The sequence below is a fragment of the Medicago truncatula genome, chromosome 2 (assembly GCF_003473485.1).
Source record: "Medicago truncatula cultivar Jemalong A17 chromosome 2, MtrunA17r5.0-ANR, whole genome shotgun sequence".
NCBI lineage: Eukaryota > Viridiplantae > Streptophyta > Magnoliopsida > Fabales > Fabaceae > Medicago > Medicago truncatula.
Genome location: NC_053043.1, coordinates 2,141,288 through 2,156,178, shown reverse-complemented (window position 1 = coordinate 2,156,178; position 14,891 = coordinate 2,141,288). Strand labels below are relative to the sequence as shown.

The following is a 14,891-nucleotide window of genomic DNA, read 5'->3' as shown; positions in this document are numbered from 1 at the left end:
TCACCTGAATTTCAAAGTTTTGTACAAAAAAAAATCATAAATTCACCACCACAAAAAACCTATACAACAAACAAAAGTGCAAAAGATCGTCAAACTCATGGAAGATCTTCTTGAGATGAGAGTTTGTGTTATTTAAATTAAATGTGAAAGTTTGTATAGATCTAAGAACCTTGAGTAGGTCACGAGCTCGTGGAGAAGAAAGGGAAGGATTGTATTGTGTGTGGAGGAGAAGAAGAAATGTTGTGTTGCATTGTATGCGTGGAGGAGAAGTAGAAATGTATGTAGAGAAGAAAGAGGAGGATTGTGGGAGAGGGAAAAAAGAAAGGGAAGAGTCTCGAGAAGTGGAAGTGTGAACTATAAAAGCATGAGAATGGATTTTGAGAAATTAAAATTGTGAATAAAGAAGTTTTTTTGAAGAAAAAAATTGTGAATAAAGAAGTAATGACTATTGGTGTATGGAGGTGCAGAATTAATTTATTGGGTAAGCAGAGAGTAGGAAAAGTAGAAAAGCCTTGACTGTTGAGCCACATGATATAAACTCGGTGACATCAAACGGTGTCCATTCATTTTGGGATGTATAATTATACGATAGTTCGGTCGGATTCATATTTCATTGGGTAAGTCTAGACCATCCCAAACAACCACAACAATCCAACAAAACTATTTCTCTGCACCTTCCCAACCTGGAAATTATACCCAATACCCCTACATTTAATCATTCACCCCAACAAACTATTGAAAATGTCAATTTTACCCCTTTTTCATTTTCACTCACCCCAACAAAAGTTTCTGCACATCATAATTTTCTGAAATTACGTAGGTTCCTTACACCCCGCCAGTGCCACCATGTAAATTCCTCCACATCAGTCTTCCACCCAAACAACAACCCAATTTCGATTATCCTTATCTCTCTAATTCCATTTTCCTAAAACCAAAATCCAATTTATCATCCAAAACCAACACCCATAACATAATCTTTCACGTTGAAAAATTCACATGGAAGTGCTTGACTATATCATTGGGAAAATTGATGACAATTCAAAGGCTTTGATTTCAACGAATCATTGCTTACTAAAAGGCAGGATAGAACGTCCCCGTGAACTTAGTTCAGTTGGTAGGGACATTGCATAATTTATGCAGGGGCAGAGGTTTGAATCCCTGACACCCCACTTCTCCACATTTATAACGTGTGAGCTCCAGCCACTAGGCTACCTGACAAAAAAAAAAAAGGCAGGATAGAACTCGTATCTGGTACTACAAAACAATAGATCATTGCATTGCTTTATTAACCTAATTCATTTCAATTTTCCCAATCTTATCATAAACGTAAATGGTGGAATGGAATCAAAATCATTGAAAGAAACAATCTAAGATGGGAATTGAATCCTTCCAAAAGCAAAGCAACGAAGTTTTGTGATGCTTACATGTTGAATGAATTCTTCAATTTTTTTAAAAAATTATGCACGCTAAATCATTTTGTTGGGGTGAAGTCAAAATTAAAAAGAGGGTAAAATTGACAATTTTTATAATTTCTTGGGGTGAAGGTTGAAGTGTAGGGGTATAGGGTATAATTTCCTCGCAAACCTGGTTCACATGCGAAACCCATTCTGACGTGTTTCGGGCCATACGGTCCGAACGATTACTATTTTTTGTCCAACCCTAGCATCTCTAATAGGAAAAATGATCAAAATTGAAAATCTTTAATTTTTTTTTTACCATATGTTTCTTTTTATTTTTTTAGATGTTATAAGTCACGTAATGATAATAATTTAAACATGAAAAACACCTAAAATTTATTTTTTAAATGTTTAAATTTGATTAGGATTTGTTAGATTGAGGCGACAGAAATATAGTTGGACACATTATTTTACCGTGGTTAAATATTTTGGACATAAGTATGATAAATTACTATTTTATTTATCATTTTTTTAAATTTGTAGAAACTGTAAAATCAAATGCGACCTCAATACAACGAAGTATTATACATTTCAAAAGAGGAGTGTTATTTGAACAACTAATTTTTGTTGACAACTTGTGGAACAATCTAAATATACAAAGAAATATGAGTATTGGCACAAAAACCAAAGCAATAGAGAGATAAATTAAAAACAAAATGTGAGTATGGGAGAGAAAGTTATCACAAACGTTGTCAAAAAATGGTTGTTCAAATATCAATTCTCATTTCAAAATGAACATAAATTGACACATTTTTTTTTTCATTTTTCAAAAACAATATAAAATGACACTTCAAACTTATAATATGAGAAATCGAGTCTATAGAAAATAATGAAGTTGGATAACTCAACTGGTTTGAATTAATAGTTGAATTTTTTTTTTTGAAGAAGTTAAATTAACCCACTCAAATTTACATTGAGCAGAATCGAACCTGAAACATTGCGGAAGAACACACTCCCATATCCCAAGCCAATACCACCAGATCAACCCAAATGAATTTTAATAGTTGAAAAATTGAAGATCGATTTTAAGTCTTAACAAAGAAAAGAGCTATCATAACAATTAATATATGCTCAACTTGGTAATTAAGCAAGGACATCCCGATAACAATTAATATATTAAATTCGAGAGGTCCCATGTTTGAAGGGAAAAGTTTGATCTAATAGTGAAAATATACATCATCAAGTCACTATTATAAGTAAAATTTAATATTTTCTGTTCATTTATGTATAAAGTCTATATAAAAGACCATATACATTATTTATTAAATGAACTTAAAATGTGAATTTTTGTTTATAAGAGTAAAGAAATGATCCATGTCTTAAATTCAACTTCCTCCGGTCACTATTATAAGCAAAAAAATTAATTTTTATGTTCATTGAATAAATGAACCTATAAAGTAGTTTTTTACTTAGAACAGTGATCGAAGTAAGTAATGTGTTTGTGTGACATAGAGTTGAGTGACGTTGGCCAATCACAATGTCATAATGCTTGTGTTTCTATTTCATTATGATTGACCAATATCACCGATGTCACCTAACTCTACGTCGGACAAGTGCCATCCGTTTCAGCCTTGTTCGTGCTTGTTTTGGACCAGACATAATCCCTAACTCTATTTTTATTTTATTTTACATTAAGAAAATAAAAATCTGTTTCTATTTGGACACGGTGGAGGATCTTGGTGCTGTGATTGGTTAGAAACGAACCATTTCGTTCCCTCTTATTCTCTGTTGCGAGAAGTACAGTACAAACTCGTCTATGCTTGCATAAAGCCAATCACCTTCTCGCATTCCAACGCGATTCATTATTCACTCGACAATTCTACCCACCGATCCGTTTTCGTCTCTTCCTCCTTTTCGCCGTCGTCCTCATGCCATATCTTCACCGTTTCGCCACCGATTCTCCTGCTTCTGATCAAAATTCCGGTTAACGATCTACAAAAATCTCTCTAGGTTTTCATTTTCTATTTCTAATAACTCATTATTTTAATATTATTTTTCATATCTCCAAATTTGCATGTCAAATACTCAAATCCTTCTCGGAATTGATATGCTCCACTAGTAGCGTTTGCATTTTTTTTTTTTGTACAAATAATAACTGATTTACACAAATAACCCTTACCTGTGCTGTGAGATTGCCTATTACCATTAACATGAATTATGTTTACTTGTTTAAAGTCTTTTCATCACATGCATATCTCCACAATTTCAATTAGGGCATTAGCTTTTTTATGATCCTTTTCTCTTATTTCCATTTTATTATATTTTTAATTGGGGCCATGCATTATTTATATTGTTTAACTTTGCTAATATTATATTTGTTAGGCATTTATGTTTTCTCAACTTTCTATTTATTAACCATTTTTTACTATAAGATTTTGTATGTGGAGTTTACCCTTGTTGTCCCTTTGATTGTGAAAACAACTTTTATATAAGATCTTGTATGATAAATGTTTATTGAATACGTGCTTAATTGGGTTATTTACCCAAACACCCCTTTTTTCAAATATATAATTTGTGCTTTCAAGATAAATGCAAGAATTTGTAAAAAAAAAAAGTTAAATGCCAGAAGGTTTGGGAATCTTCAACTAAATTTTTAGTCGAATTACAGTCCATGTTTGAAAATAGGACTCATGGTCTGTTTGGTTTGACTTATTTGAGTTTATCTACATGCATAAGTTTTATGAGACTGTTTGGGAGAACTTATGAAAACAAGTTGTGACAATGTTCATTAGCTGTTTTTAGCTTATTTTCATAAATTCTCCCAAGATAAATTATGAAAACAACTTATAGCTTATACAAAAATAATCTAGCTTTATTTTACCTATTGCTATAGTAATAGCTTATACACAAGCGCTTATCATGATAAGTTCTTGTGCTATAATTAGTCTATAAAGACGGGAATATGAATATGTATCGGTAGAAAATTTGTATGATATCTTGATATCCTAATATATCATTAAAATTCCGATCATTGTCTGTAACAAACAAATGTTTCAATGGAATCATGTTTCAAAGTATTGTAGAACTTTTCTGTTCATTCTTAGGATTTTGATGTCACCTATGGTTCTTCCTAATTTACTTTCATGTAAAAGAAAAGTTGAAACCCTGGAAAATTATTTTGTTGTAAGATTTTATTTTATTTTTACCAATGAGAATTTGTTCTTACCTAGAAAAATTGAATGTTTTTCTTCTGTTGGTAATTGTTAATTTTTCTAATATACTTTTGGTTTTTTTTGATATAATTGTATAACATTCTGTGAACTGGACCAGTAATGTATCGAAAACTATTTTCTACTAGTAGTACGTTTTTCAAATTGTTCATACTTTGCTATGAAAAACATAATTGGCTACCATCATTATGACAAAGATATCACTATTACAATTTACCAATGCAAATATGAGTACTCTTGGGCAAATGCTTGCTATGATTAATGATTGGATATAAAGTATTTTGCTGAAAAGTTAATATTAAGAGACACTCTAACAGGAACATGAGGATTTCAAAAATAAAAACAATGTCTACTTTGTCATTTTCCTACCAAGCATATTTGTTTGTAAGACAATTTTGCAACTAATTTTGGTTCCGTGATTTACCAAGTTATTATAATCTTTTGCATTCCTTTATTTTTAATAATTTAGTCATTTTCTATTCATTAATAAAGAATTATGACATCTCCCCCTTTATTTGTATCCAGAAAAGATGCATGATGAAGTGGAGTTTTTTCTTCAGCTTGGCTATGCAGCTGCAACAATAGCAAGAGTCTTACATACACTTGTCTCGCGTTTTATCATTTATTAAAGGTACGGCGTTTTCTAAAACGGTCTTATAAAAGAGAACGAGAGGTTGATGACCTGTTTTCAAATGTAACCATGCATAATCTCACTATGTAGTCGGAGAATTAAGTTTTCTGAAAGAAAAGAACAACATATAAAGATGCCATTTAATTTTAACACAAATATCAAAGATCTTGTAGAGCTAGAACAATATAGATGCCTTTGACGACCTGATAAGCTCTGTGTTGACATAACCAAGGTTGTCAAACTCTCAAGTAAACCCAATTCTACAATTCTATGTAAGAGAATCGAGGTATCTCACTTTCAAACCCGTTTCATGGTAGAATCAGGTAATCAGGTAGAACTATCCTAAAATGAGTTTCTACCATTATTTTTTAAAAGTACTTATGAGGTGAACCCAAACTCTTATGAGTTTACTAGTTCATTCTGCGGACACTATGAGTTTATACTGATTCTTGAGTTTGACAACCTTGATCACACCTATATGGTTTTCTGTCATATAGTATCTTTTTAACATTATGAGTTCATGCATGCTTTTCTTTAGTAGTTGCTTTCCCTGTAAAATCTTTGTATATAATCTGGGATTTGTCTTTTAGATTGTTATTAAGTATCCTCAAGTTTTAGATACATCATATAGCAATTATATTTGGAGGAAAATTATACGATCATCTTTTTCTTTTTTTTTATAGGACACCCAGAAGAATTATTGTATTCTTGGTTTTCCCGTCTTTGCGACTACTCATCCATTTTAACGTTCTCACCTCTGTGCTGGCGGTGGCGGAGCCACTCTTAAGTGAGTGGATTCAAGTGAACCCCCCAGAGTTTTAAAACTTTGCACATATAATTCACTTTTTTCTCATTTTGAACACGCTCAGTTTTTCATATTGAACTGCTAATTTTTCACTCTCATTCTAAACATGTGGTGGTACAATTTTGTTTTCTGTGCTATCATAATATTACTATTGTTATCATTATTTATATTAGAATTTAGAACTAAAATTGAAAGTCTCAATCCAGAGGTCTCAGGTTCGATTCCCTCTGGTGTCAATTTCGGTGGAGTCCATACAGAGCTTGCTCTGGCTTTAAATGGGCCCCCCCGCAAGTGGGCGGTGGGATTGGTCCCCTCGGATTAGTCGATTATTGGATCGGATACCGAGTTTTCAAAAAAAATAAAAAAATAAAAAAAATTGAAAGTCTCAATCAAAGCGCCTTGTCATTAGAAGGTTAAAATAAAATACCCACTAGGCTATCACACTATAGATTTTATAATTTATTTGTTATGTTTGTTTTAAAATTTAAGCAATACTCAGTCATTGCTTATATTTAAGTTATGAGTTTTTATCAGTTAAATTGATATGATTTAAAATGATGAAACAATAGTCGACCCATGTTTGTTCAGTTGGTAAAAAGTTGACTCACACCTTATAAGGGCTTGGTTTAGCTTTCGTTGCCAGTGTAAGGACCTTGTTTGTGGATAATCTGTAAGTACATATGTTAGGGATCTCTGAACCTTAAGATCTGTCCTGACCAATATGAGCTCTTGAAGACCCAACTCACCTAAACTTTTCTTTACCAAAAGATGAAGATGAAATCCTAAAAAAATTATGGAACAGTTCACATAGAATACAATTCTATTGAGAAATACATGCATGTTCAGGTATTTAATAATAACAATCCTTATTATTAAGGTAGTAGTGTATAATTTTTAAGGTAGTAGTATATTAATATTAAGGTAGTAGCATATAGTTTGTAAGGTAGTATTATATAATTTTTTGATTTAATTCATATGCAAAGACAGTGTGAAGATATTTTACACTTTAATTGTCAGATTAATAGACACATTTCACTTTAATTTGCCGGCGCTAATATTATTGTAATAATAATAATAATAATAATAATAATAATAATAATAATTATTATTATTATTATTATCATCATCATCATCAGCATCATCATTATTATTACTTTAAATGATTTGAGTACAAAGTAATTTTTTGTATATGTATTATTTTTATATATTATTATAGTTTTTTTTGAAGGAATATTATTTTATATATTATTATAGTTTTTGTTGAAGGAATATTATTATAGTTATTAATTAAAGTTAAAAAGTTTGAACCCCCCAGATCCAGGGTTCTGTCAACGCCACTGTATGTGAATTAACTTTTTCGTTGATTTTTTATTGTCCAACATTGAATCTCGTATATGATTCTTTATTAGAATACATGAACAATATCTCATAATATCTAAATTATATCTTACAGTAATTTAGACACCTTAGATAGCATTGTTTTCCATATTTTATTATTTGTATACTTATGAAATGTAAAATTAGGAATAGTGTAAGTATTAATAAGGATTACTATCTTGACATTTGAAATAACATCCAATATATCATTGACATTAATACCAATATAATTTTATTGTTTTAAGTGCTGGAAGATAGAAAATTATTTTATAATATCTTGATATTACCTTAGAGCATCTTACACTACCTTTTAGAATTAGCGTCTTATCTTTGAATATCTCTTAAGATTAGTTTCATATTTCTTTGCTTTCACGATGCTTTGTTTCCCTATTTAATTAGGATTTGGAGTGTTGTATTTATATAAATAGAGTTAATGTTTAGTCTTTTTGTATCAAATCCTAATAATCATTTAAACCATATTTATAGCACAAAATCTTTAATTTATCTATTCTCTTCACATCTAAAACCCTATAGCTGCAACTAGCATCAATGAGCTTATAATTTGTTGATAATATCATCTTAGGTGATCTTGTAGGATAAGTTTCTTACAGTAGAGGACCTATGAATATCTCTTGAGAGTAGTTTTCATAGCTCTTTGTTTTTATCCTGATTTTGTTTCTTGAATACGTATCTACGAGTATTGTCCTTGTATGATATCAGATATGGGTATGACACGGTGGGCTTCTTATGCAACAACCAGTGTATAACAAAATCATTGTAATGAAAATGTTGGGCCTGTCTTGGGATTTAGTTTTTTGTCGACTCAAAATGAAACTAATTAAACCTGCGTGCTGTCTAGTGTAAACCATAAATTGTTGGACAAAAAGAGGTCTGCAAACCTAGGCTAGATGCTTTATGTTAAATTTAGAAAGTCTAGCGTAAGCCATAAATTGTGTTCTCCAGCTGGAGAACTCGTATTTAATTACAAGTTGGATCTCAGCGCAGTAAATTTGCTAACTACAATATAAACTTTTATCCTAATGAAGAAGATAAGAAAATAACAATTACACTTGAGTATGAGGTTGTGGTTTACACCTGAGGTATCTTTAATTAAGGAAAGGAAATGGTTTATAACTGAAATATCTAACAACTAATTACTAGCATTTTCCATTTAAAAATATGGTTTACACCCGAGGGAAATAAATTCTCTCATGTGTGATTTCTCATGTGTAAATCACACATGAGAGGATAAAGTGTGATTTCTCACTATTCATCAAGAGAGAGAAACACATGAGGAATTTAGATGAATTGAGATTGAATAGTGATATATCACACTTTACCCTCTCTCTTGTGTAATAAATTATACATGAGAATCCATTCCCACACCAGAGGTATCTTAATTAAGGAAAGAAAAATAGTTACAAAGGTATAAATGTACAATTACACAACTGATTTAATAACCAGAGAACATTTTGGTCAAAACTTGTCTTCTCCATCCACATATTTCTAATATAAATAGTGTTTGATTACAAGATTTTTTTGACTCAATTACAATCTGATTTGTTGGCCCTTCAAATTAGTAAATTACCATATATAGATATATCTTAGTATGAAGTGAATAACAATTAAACCTACACCTGAGGCATCCTGATTAAGAAGAGAATATAAGTTACAAAGGTATATATGAATGTTGATGCCTGAAGATATAAGGGAATTGTCAACTAGCTGATATGGGCTGGTAGAAGCTATTGGGTATCCTGTTGTTTAACCTATTTTGAAAATTATTACTCTTATTGTGTTGAGTTTCAAATAGGCTTGCTTATATTGTTGCATTCTTTCCCTTCTTGATAATATATTCTTTATGAAAAAGTGATTTGTAAAATTTTAGGGCCTGGCCTTGATTGATTCAAGATTTTTTTTCTTTTCCATTTCCTTTTTTTTGCATTCACAAAACTATGACTCTGTTTTCTCTTTGTTTATTGTTTTCAAGTATTTGCAAAGGAACCAGTGAAAACAATTTCACTTTTTTTTTATATAATTTTGCTTTCACTTTTTCCTGTACAAAATATTTGATAAAAGGAAACAAAGCCAAAAAGGTGACTGTTTTGCAAATAAAAGCCAACACAAAATGAAATCATTTTTTGAAACCAAATAGACCCTTGCAACTTGCAGCAATGTTTTATATTTACCCAAATCTACCATCACTCCCTAAGTTCCGCTTTCTAACATTTCATTTTCTTGCAACACGGCTTTTAGCGAATGTAACATTTGAGATGGTAGGCAGGAGAGGAGGGCTAGTGAAATGGTTTGGTAAAAAATTTGCTTTCAAGATGAAGCAGAAGGCTGATGATGGAAATTGTCAGGTCTCGAAACACTGGCCATCTCTCACTAGTATAAAATTTCACATGGTACAAAATCAATCTGGATGACCCAGTTCAGTTTGACCCATGGCAGGCTTTACTGCTTTTCCATGGCTGCTTGCTGGTAGTTAGTTCTACTAAATGTATTCTTGTTAGGTCCCTCCCCTTGTGCCAATGAATCATGCAATTAGAAGTTTTTGAATGATTATTGGTGTTGCTCTTGAAACTTGCAGTATGCTTGAATACGAACTTTAAAATCATTCTATAAAGGGTTAAATATGTTTTTAGTCCCTACAAAATTCACGGTCATTCAAGTTTAATTCCTACAAATTTTTTGTTGAATTTTAATCCTTAATTTTTTTTTGTAGGTACTGAAAGTAGTCAATTTTTGTTAAAATTACAAATAAGGACTAAAATTTGAGCAAATATTTTGCAGGGACTAAATTTAAAAATTCATAATTTTATAGGAATGAAAATATATTTAACCTTTCTATAAACACCAATGTCCTTTTTGATCCATGTAATGTTAATACCTTAGTTTAATGGGAAATGCTAAAGAGTGCCAAGAGGATAAAAATAGAAATATTGCATTGGAAAATGATGAAAAGTGGAGAATTTGACTTTTGAAAAGTGAAAATATTGTTGAATACAATACAAACCTACTAATTTTGGTTTCCTTAACAAGTGCCCTAAGGGCAAGGGCACTTGTTAGCATAACCCTAGTTTAATTAGGAATTACTTGTGCATTTGATTTAAATCACACACAGCCCTACAGTTACCAATTTTTTAAGGACAGACAGAGTTATTTGAATATTCACGTCACCTATGAAAATATTGGAACTACAAAATCAATATTTTATTTCCACTATCTATACATGAGTTGTCAAGTACTTGTACAGACAGAAATTTTTGAACTTCGGGGTTGTGGTTTAACAATTTATTGGCAACACAGATTGGTTTGCTATTATAAGCTTGCTTTTGTAAAATCTTTTTAACACTGGCCTTCATCCACATGAACATTGCTTTTCTGTTGAATTTGATCTTTATAGTAATCCAGGGTTGACCCATGATAGTATAGGCCTAGATTTGATAACCCTCAAGATTTTTCTATTGCACACTTGATGCCTCCATCTACAAGAAATATAACTTTATCGTTGTTATTAGCAATCTAATACTACTTTTATGTATAAAATTTTTGTAAAAGAATAAGTGCTATAACATACCTTTTCACTGTCTTTCCAGTTGTATTGTTTATACTATGATTATTTGAACCATGCGATGTGATACTGTTGATGGAAACCCTTTATTAGGTAAATTTCTCATGGCCTATACTGTTGCCCTTGTGGCATTTTACTAGCGTGATGGGGAGACCATGGGGTTTGTCCCACTTGACACGTGGACGTGGCTAAGATTAACATTTTAACTTTGATGTTCAATATGCAGGGTTTAGGGCAGATATGAAAATAGAATCTTTGATGGTAAATGCTTGTGAAATGCTGAAACTTTGTTTAGGCATAATTTTTTGCTATCAGCTATAGTTATTTCCCCCAACTTTTTTTTGTTTGTATCTGAATTTTCTGAACAGATGCAATTCATTCAATGCTTATATTCATATGATCAGAAATGTCACCACTCACCATACACCTGAACTCTTTTCCAAATGGAATAAGGGTTTCCTCGATTAGTCGGGAATGATGGTGTCTACACAACCATTTGTGCGTTCTCGAACTTAGGGAGGCAGTGCCCATATGCATGATTTTTTGTTTGTTTGTGATGTCAGCTGTATGCATACTCATAACTGATTGAAGTTGTGGTGAGAATGCTTTAATTATGTAAATACTTTTTTGGGTGTGCTTTTGATGATGAAGATTTTCCTACTCCCAGTAGATACCTTTCTGTTTCTGCTGCAAGTTTGTTAGATATGTGCGGTGGAGGGCCTCTATGTCGAGTCATTTACTACTTTGTTTATGGTGTTGTAGCATTATACATCTGGCTGATAGATACAAGATTATTGAGTCACATTCAGGGATATCTGTCCCCTCGTTATTGTTGGCAATTCTTCTGTAGAAGTTATGCTTATCACTTGAGAGGAATAGAATAATTACCATGACAGTACGAGCTACATAGTTTCCCGTTCTGTCACCAATTAAATATTAAAGGTATAGGCAAGCACAGGTAGCTGTGTTCCAAATTCCATTTAATCAATCATGAGAGATGTATTATATAAAACAACACCAGGCACAATCATTGATGTCTTTATTGCATAAAATTTACAGAGGTAGTCATTATGTCTTAATCTTAACAGCAATTGTAAGCTTGTTGATAGACAATTTCATACCCTATTCTGTTGAATTGAACAATATGGTTGTTGAACTACAGGATCCCACACATAGCAGCACGATCATATGTTTTAACTGGTTCATGACAGCTTTTCAGAAATGAAAGCATAGGTGCATATTGAGCAGTTCTTGTTAATGCAGCTGTAATCTGGTTCATAATTTAGTTTTTTAGTTTCTGAATAAATTAGAAAGAACAGGTGTAGACTGATGCTATATGCTGTACATTATCAGTTCAAGGGAATACCCTAATTTCATGACTTTGGCTGCTGGTTCACTGTATTGAGGCTGTGGCTGGCTTAGCTGGAGACTGATAGGTGCATGTAAATCAAATCCATTTCTGATAGTGCGTGAAAGATTGGTTGCTGCATTTTCTTCATTTGTACTCCTTGCTTCATAAACCTGATATTCATAAAACTTGAAGCCTTTTAGCTTCTAGATAAATAGTAGTATTTAGCCTAATGAAAAGTAAGTTCTACTTGATATGGCTGTATCTGTAGATTCTGTATGTTCACTCTTGTTCATCATGCATGCCTTACTTTGTTAGCAGATGTGTATGTATTTATGAGAAGATTTTTAACATATTCGTTAAAAAAAATCATTTACCTTCTTCAGTAGCTCTGCATTTTCTTTTTGGACTAGATCCATCTTTTTATGGAGTTCTACATTTTCTTGATGGACAAGGTTTCCCTACAGTGGCATTTGTGGAAATTGGTCAGTAATTTGTGGGGAAAGCTTAGTCAAAAACCGCAAGAATGAGACTCCCATTACCTTTTGGTGCAGCTCTTTAATCTCATTAGTCAAGATATGATCCTGCAGGGAAATAGGGGAAATGTAACAGTCATTAATGTGCCGTAAAACAAACGTGGTATTGAATGTATGAGATTTGAATTGACCTGGCATACCTTTTTCATTCGAACACCCTTCAGACTAATCTCCAGTTGGTTTTCCAGATTTTGTAGTTCTTTAATACCCAACCCAGAAAGTCCTTCACCCATCAATTGCCTGCTTTTACCAAAAAAAAAATACGAAATACATTTCCATATGAAATGATAAAGATGGATGTAAGAAATTTCCTTTTTTTATGCTCCCCACCCAAAAAAAAAAAAATAACAATATATTCTTTTACCAAAAGAGGTGATGTTTAATCTGTTAAGTTCTATACTCCAATTACAATTATGCAACTGCTAGATGCACATTAATTTATTTTACCTATGGCTTTCTTGCAAGTACTGCAGTTGTTGTCTCAGGGTTGCTGCTTCTGTCTGCCAAAACTAGCAAGTAGAAATACACATATGAAAAATGTTTAGCAGTTTACTAAGGAAAATTATCTAAAATGCAATAATTGTAATGTAGAGAAACTAACAGCATTAAGGACAGGATTAATCTTGTTCAAAAAAAAAAAACTACAAGTAACAAAATAATGGTGTATCTTTCCCAGAATTTTTTTTTTTTTTTAATTTTGTTACTTGCAAGATTATTGCATTATGGTGATTTTCCCAGATTATTCTGGTGTATTCTATAAGCATTTTGTATCTTGTATCTTTCTATTGAGACACTTGTTAAGAACTTAACTTCTGAAAATACAAGCCAACAAATGGGGGTCCATGAATGGTTTTATATATCTAGCACATCTTTAGCATGCAAGAGTTCTTTAAGTTTGAAACATAGATGATCCATGTGGTTTAATTTGAGATTTGATAGAGCTAGGTAAGCAATGTATTTAATTTAAATGAAAATACTGTACATAATAACCGATCATGTGTGAAGAGAATTCCCGGTTCCCAAACCCTTATATTTATCTCTTCAACTGAATGGACCAGTCCTATCACCAAAGAAAATCTAAATTCAATTTGATTCTATGGATCTGATAACTCTCTCAAAAGCTTTAGCTAATTGGTTGAATTCTAAGAATGTTTTGTATCTTTTTTTTTGTTGGCTGGATCTCACACATATAAATGTGGAGAAGCGGGGTGTTCGGAATTCGAACTTCGGCTCCTGCATAAATTATGCAATGTCCCTACCAGTTGAGCTAAACTCTTGGGGACGAAAGAATTTGGATCTTGAATTCCATTCCATATATTTGACACTAGATTACCTCACATTATAAAAAATGTCTGACTCGACTCTACTACAAAAATGCGTTAACATAATTTTAGAATTAGATTTAGAACACAATAAAAACTATAAATTTATTGTTTTGGTAATCCAGATGATTATTACAATTTTAAAAATAAATTTGAGATTTAAGTTGGATCCTTAAGTATGAAGTTGAAATTAGTTTATATTGTCACTGGCCTAATTTTCATCTTCGATGATATATCAACAATTTGCCAACCAATCCATATATTCTCTCTGGTAAGGGTGGCGATACCGGATAGAGTCATGTAGTATAACGTTCGGTTCAGGTTAGATTGAACTCGCTCCGATTCTATATCTAAGCACTCATTCTTATTTATTAAGTTTGTTAGGTCTGCAACAATTTAACCTAATTTTTCTCTGCTCATTTGCTTTTTTAGGTTTACAAATAGAATATCCTAATTTCTATGTAAACTTGGTTATATAAACTAAGCCCTAAACGTGTTTGACTAAAAAAAAACCTAAACCGTGTAAAAAATTTCACACACAACACAAAAATAATATATTTTGATATTTAGAGCTTTGCAAATGGAAAGACGTGATCTTACAACTTATTTTTTTCACGGTTACCAATTATATATTGCATTTTATTATTCGTATGTCAATCCCTTTACAA

The 14,891-nt window shown here is 31.9% G+C and overlaps 1 protein-coding gene and 1 long non-coding RNA gene across 3 annotated transcripts in view; one reads left to right on the top strand and one right to left on the bottom strand.

The window, feature by feature from the left end:
- Positions 1–2,828: 2,828 nt before the first annotated feature.
- Positions 2,829–12,720, top strand: LOC11425143 (uncharacterized). Its single transcript, XR_003009444.2, has 3 exons — positions 2,829–3,407; positions 5,153–5,258; positions 5,942–12,720. It is a non-coding gene; the product is annotated as an uncharacterized lncRNA (long non-coding RNA).
- LOC11418839 (MADS-box transcription factor 23) overlaps positions 12,020–14,891 on the bottom strand; it is a 20,046-nt gene continuing 17,174 nt past the window's right edge. Inside the window, exons 4-9 of one of the 2 annotated variants that reach the window (XM_024776627.2) lie at positions 13,349–13,410; positions 13,042–13,141; positions 12,908–12,949; positions 12,743–12,826; positions 12,384–12,538; positions 12,020–12,287 (exon numbers count right to left, since the gene is read on the bottom strand). In XM_024776627.2, coding sequence (XP_024632395.1) covers positions 12,272–12,287; positions 12,384–12,538; positions 12,743–12,826; positions 12,908–12,949; positions 13,042–13,141; positions 13,349–13,410 — 459 coding nt within the window. In that variant the 3' untranslated portion in view covers positions 12,020–12,271. Of the gene's footprint in view, positions 12,539–12,742; positions 12,827–12,907; positions 12,950–13,041; positions 13,142–13,348; positions 13,411–14,891 lie in introns of both variants that reach the window. The other variant, XM_024776626.2, reaches the window with a different exon arrangement.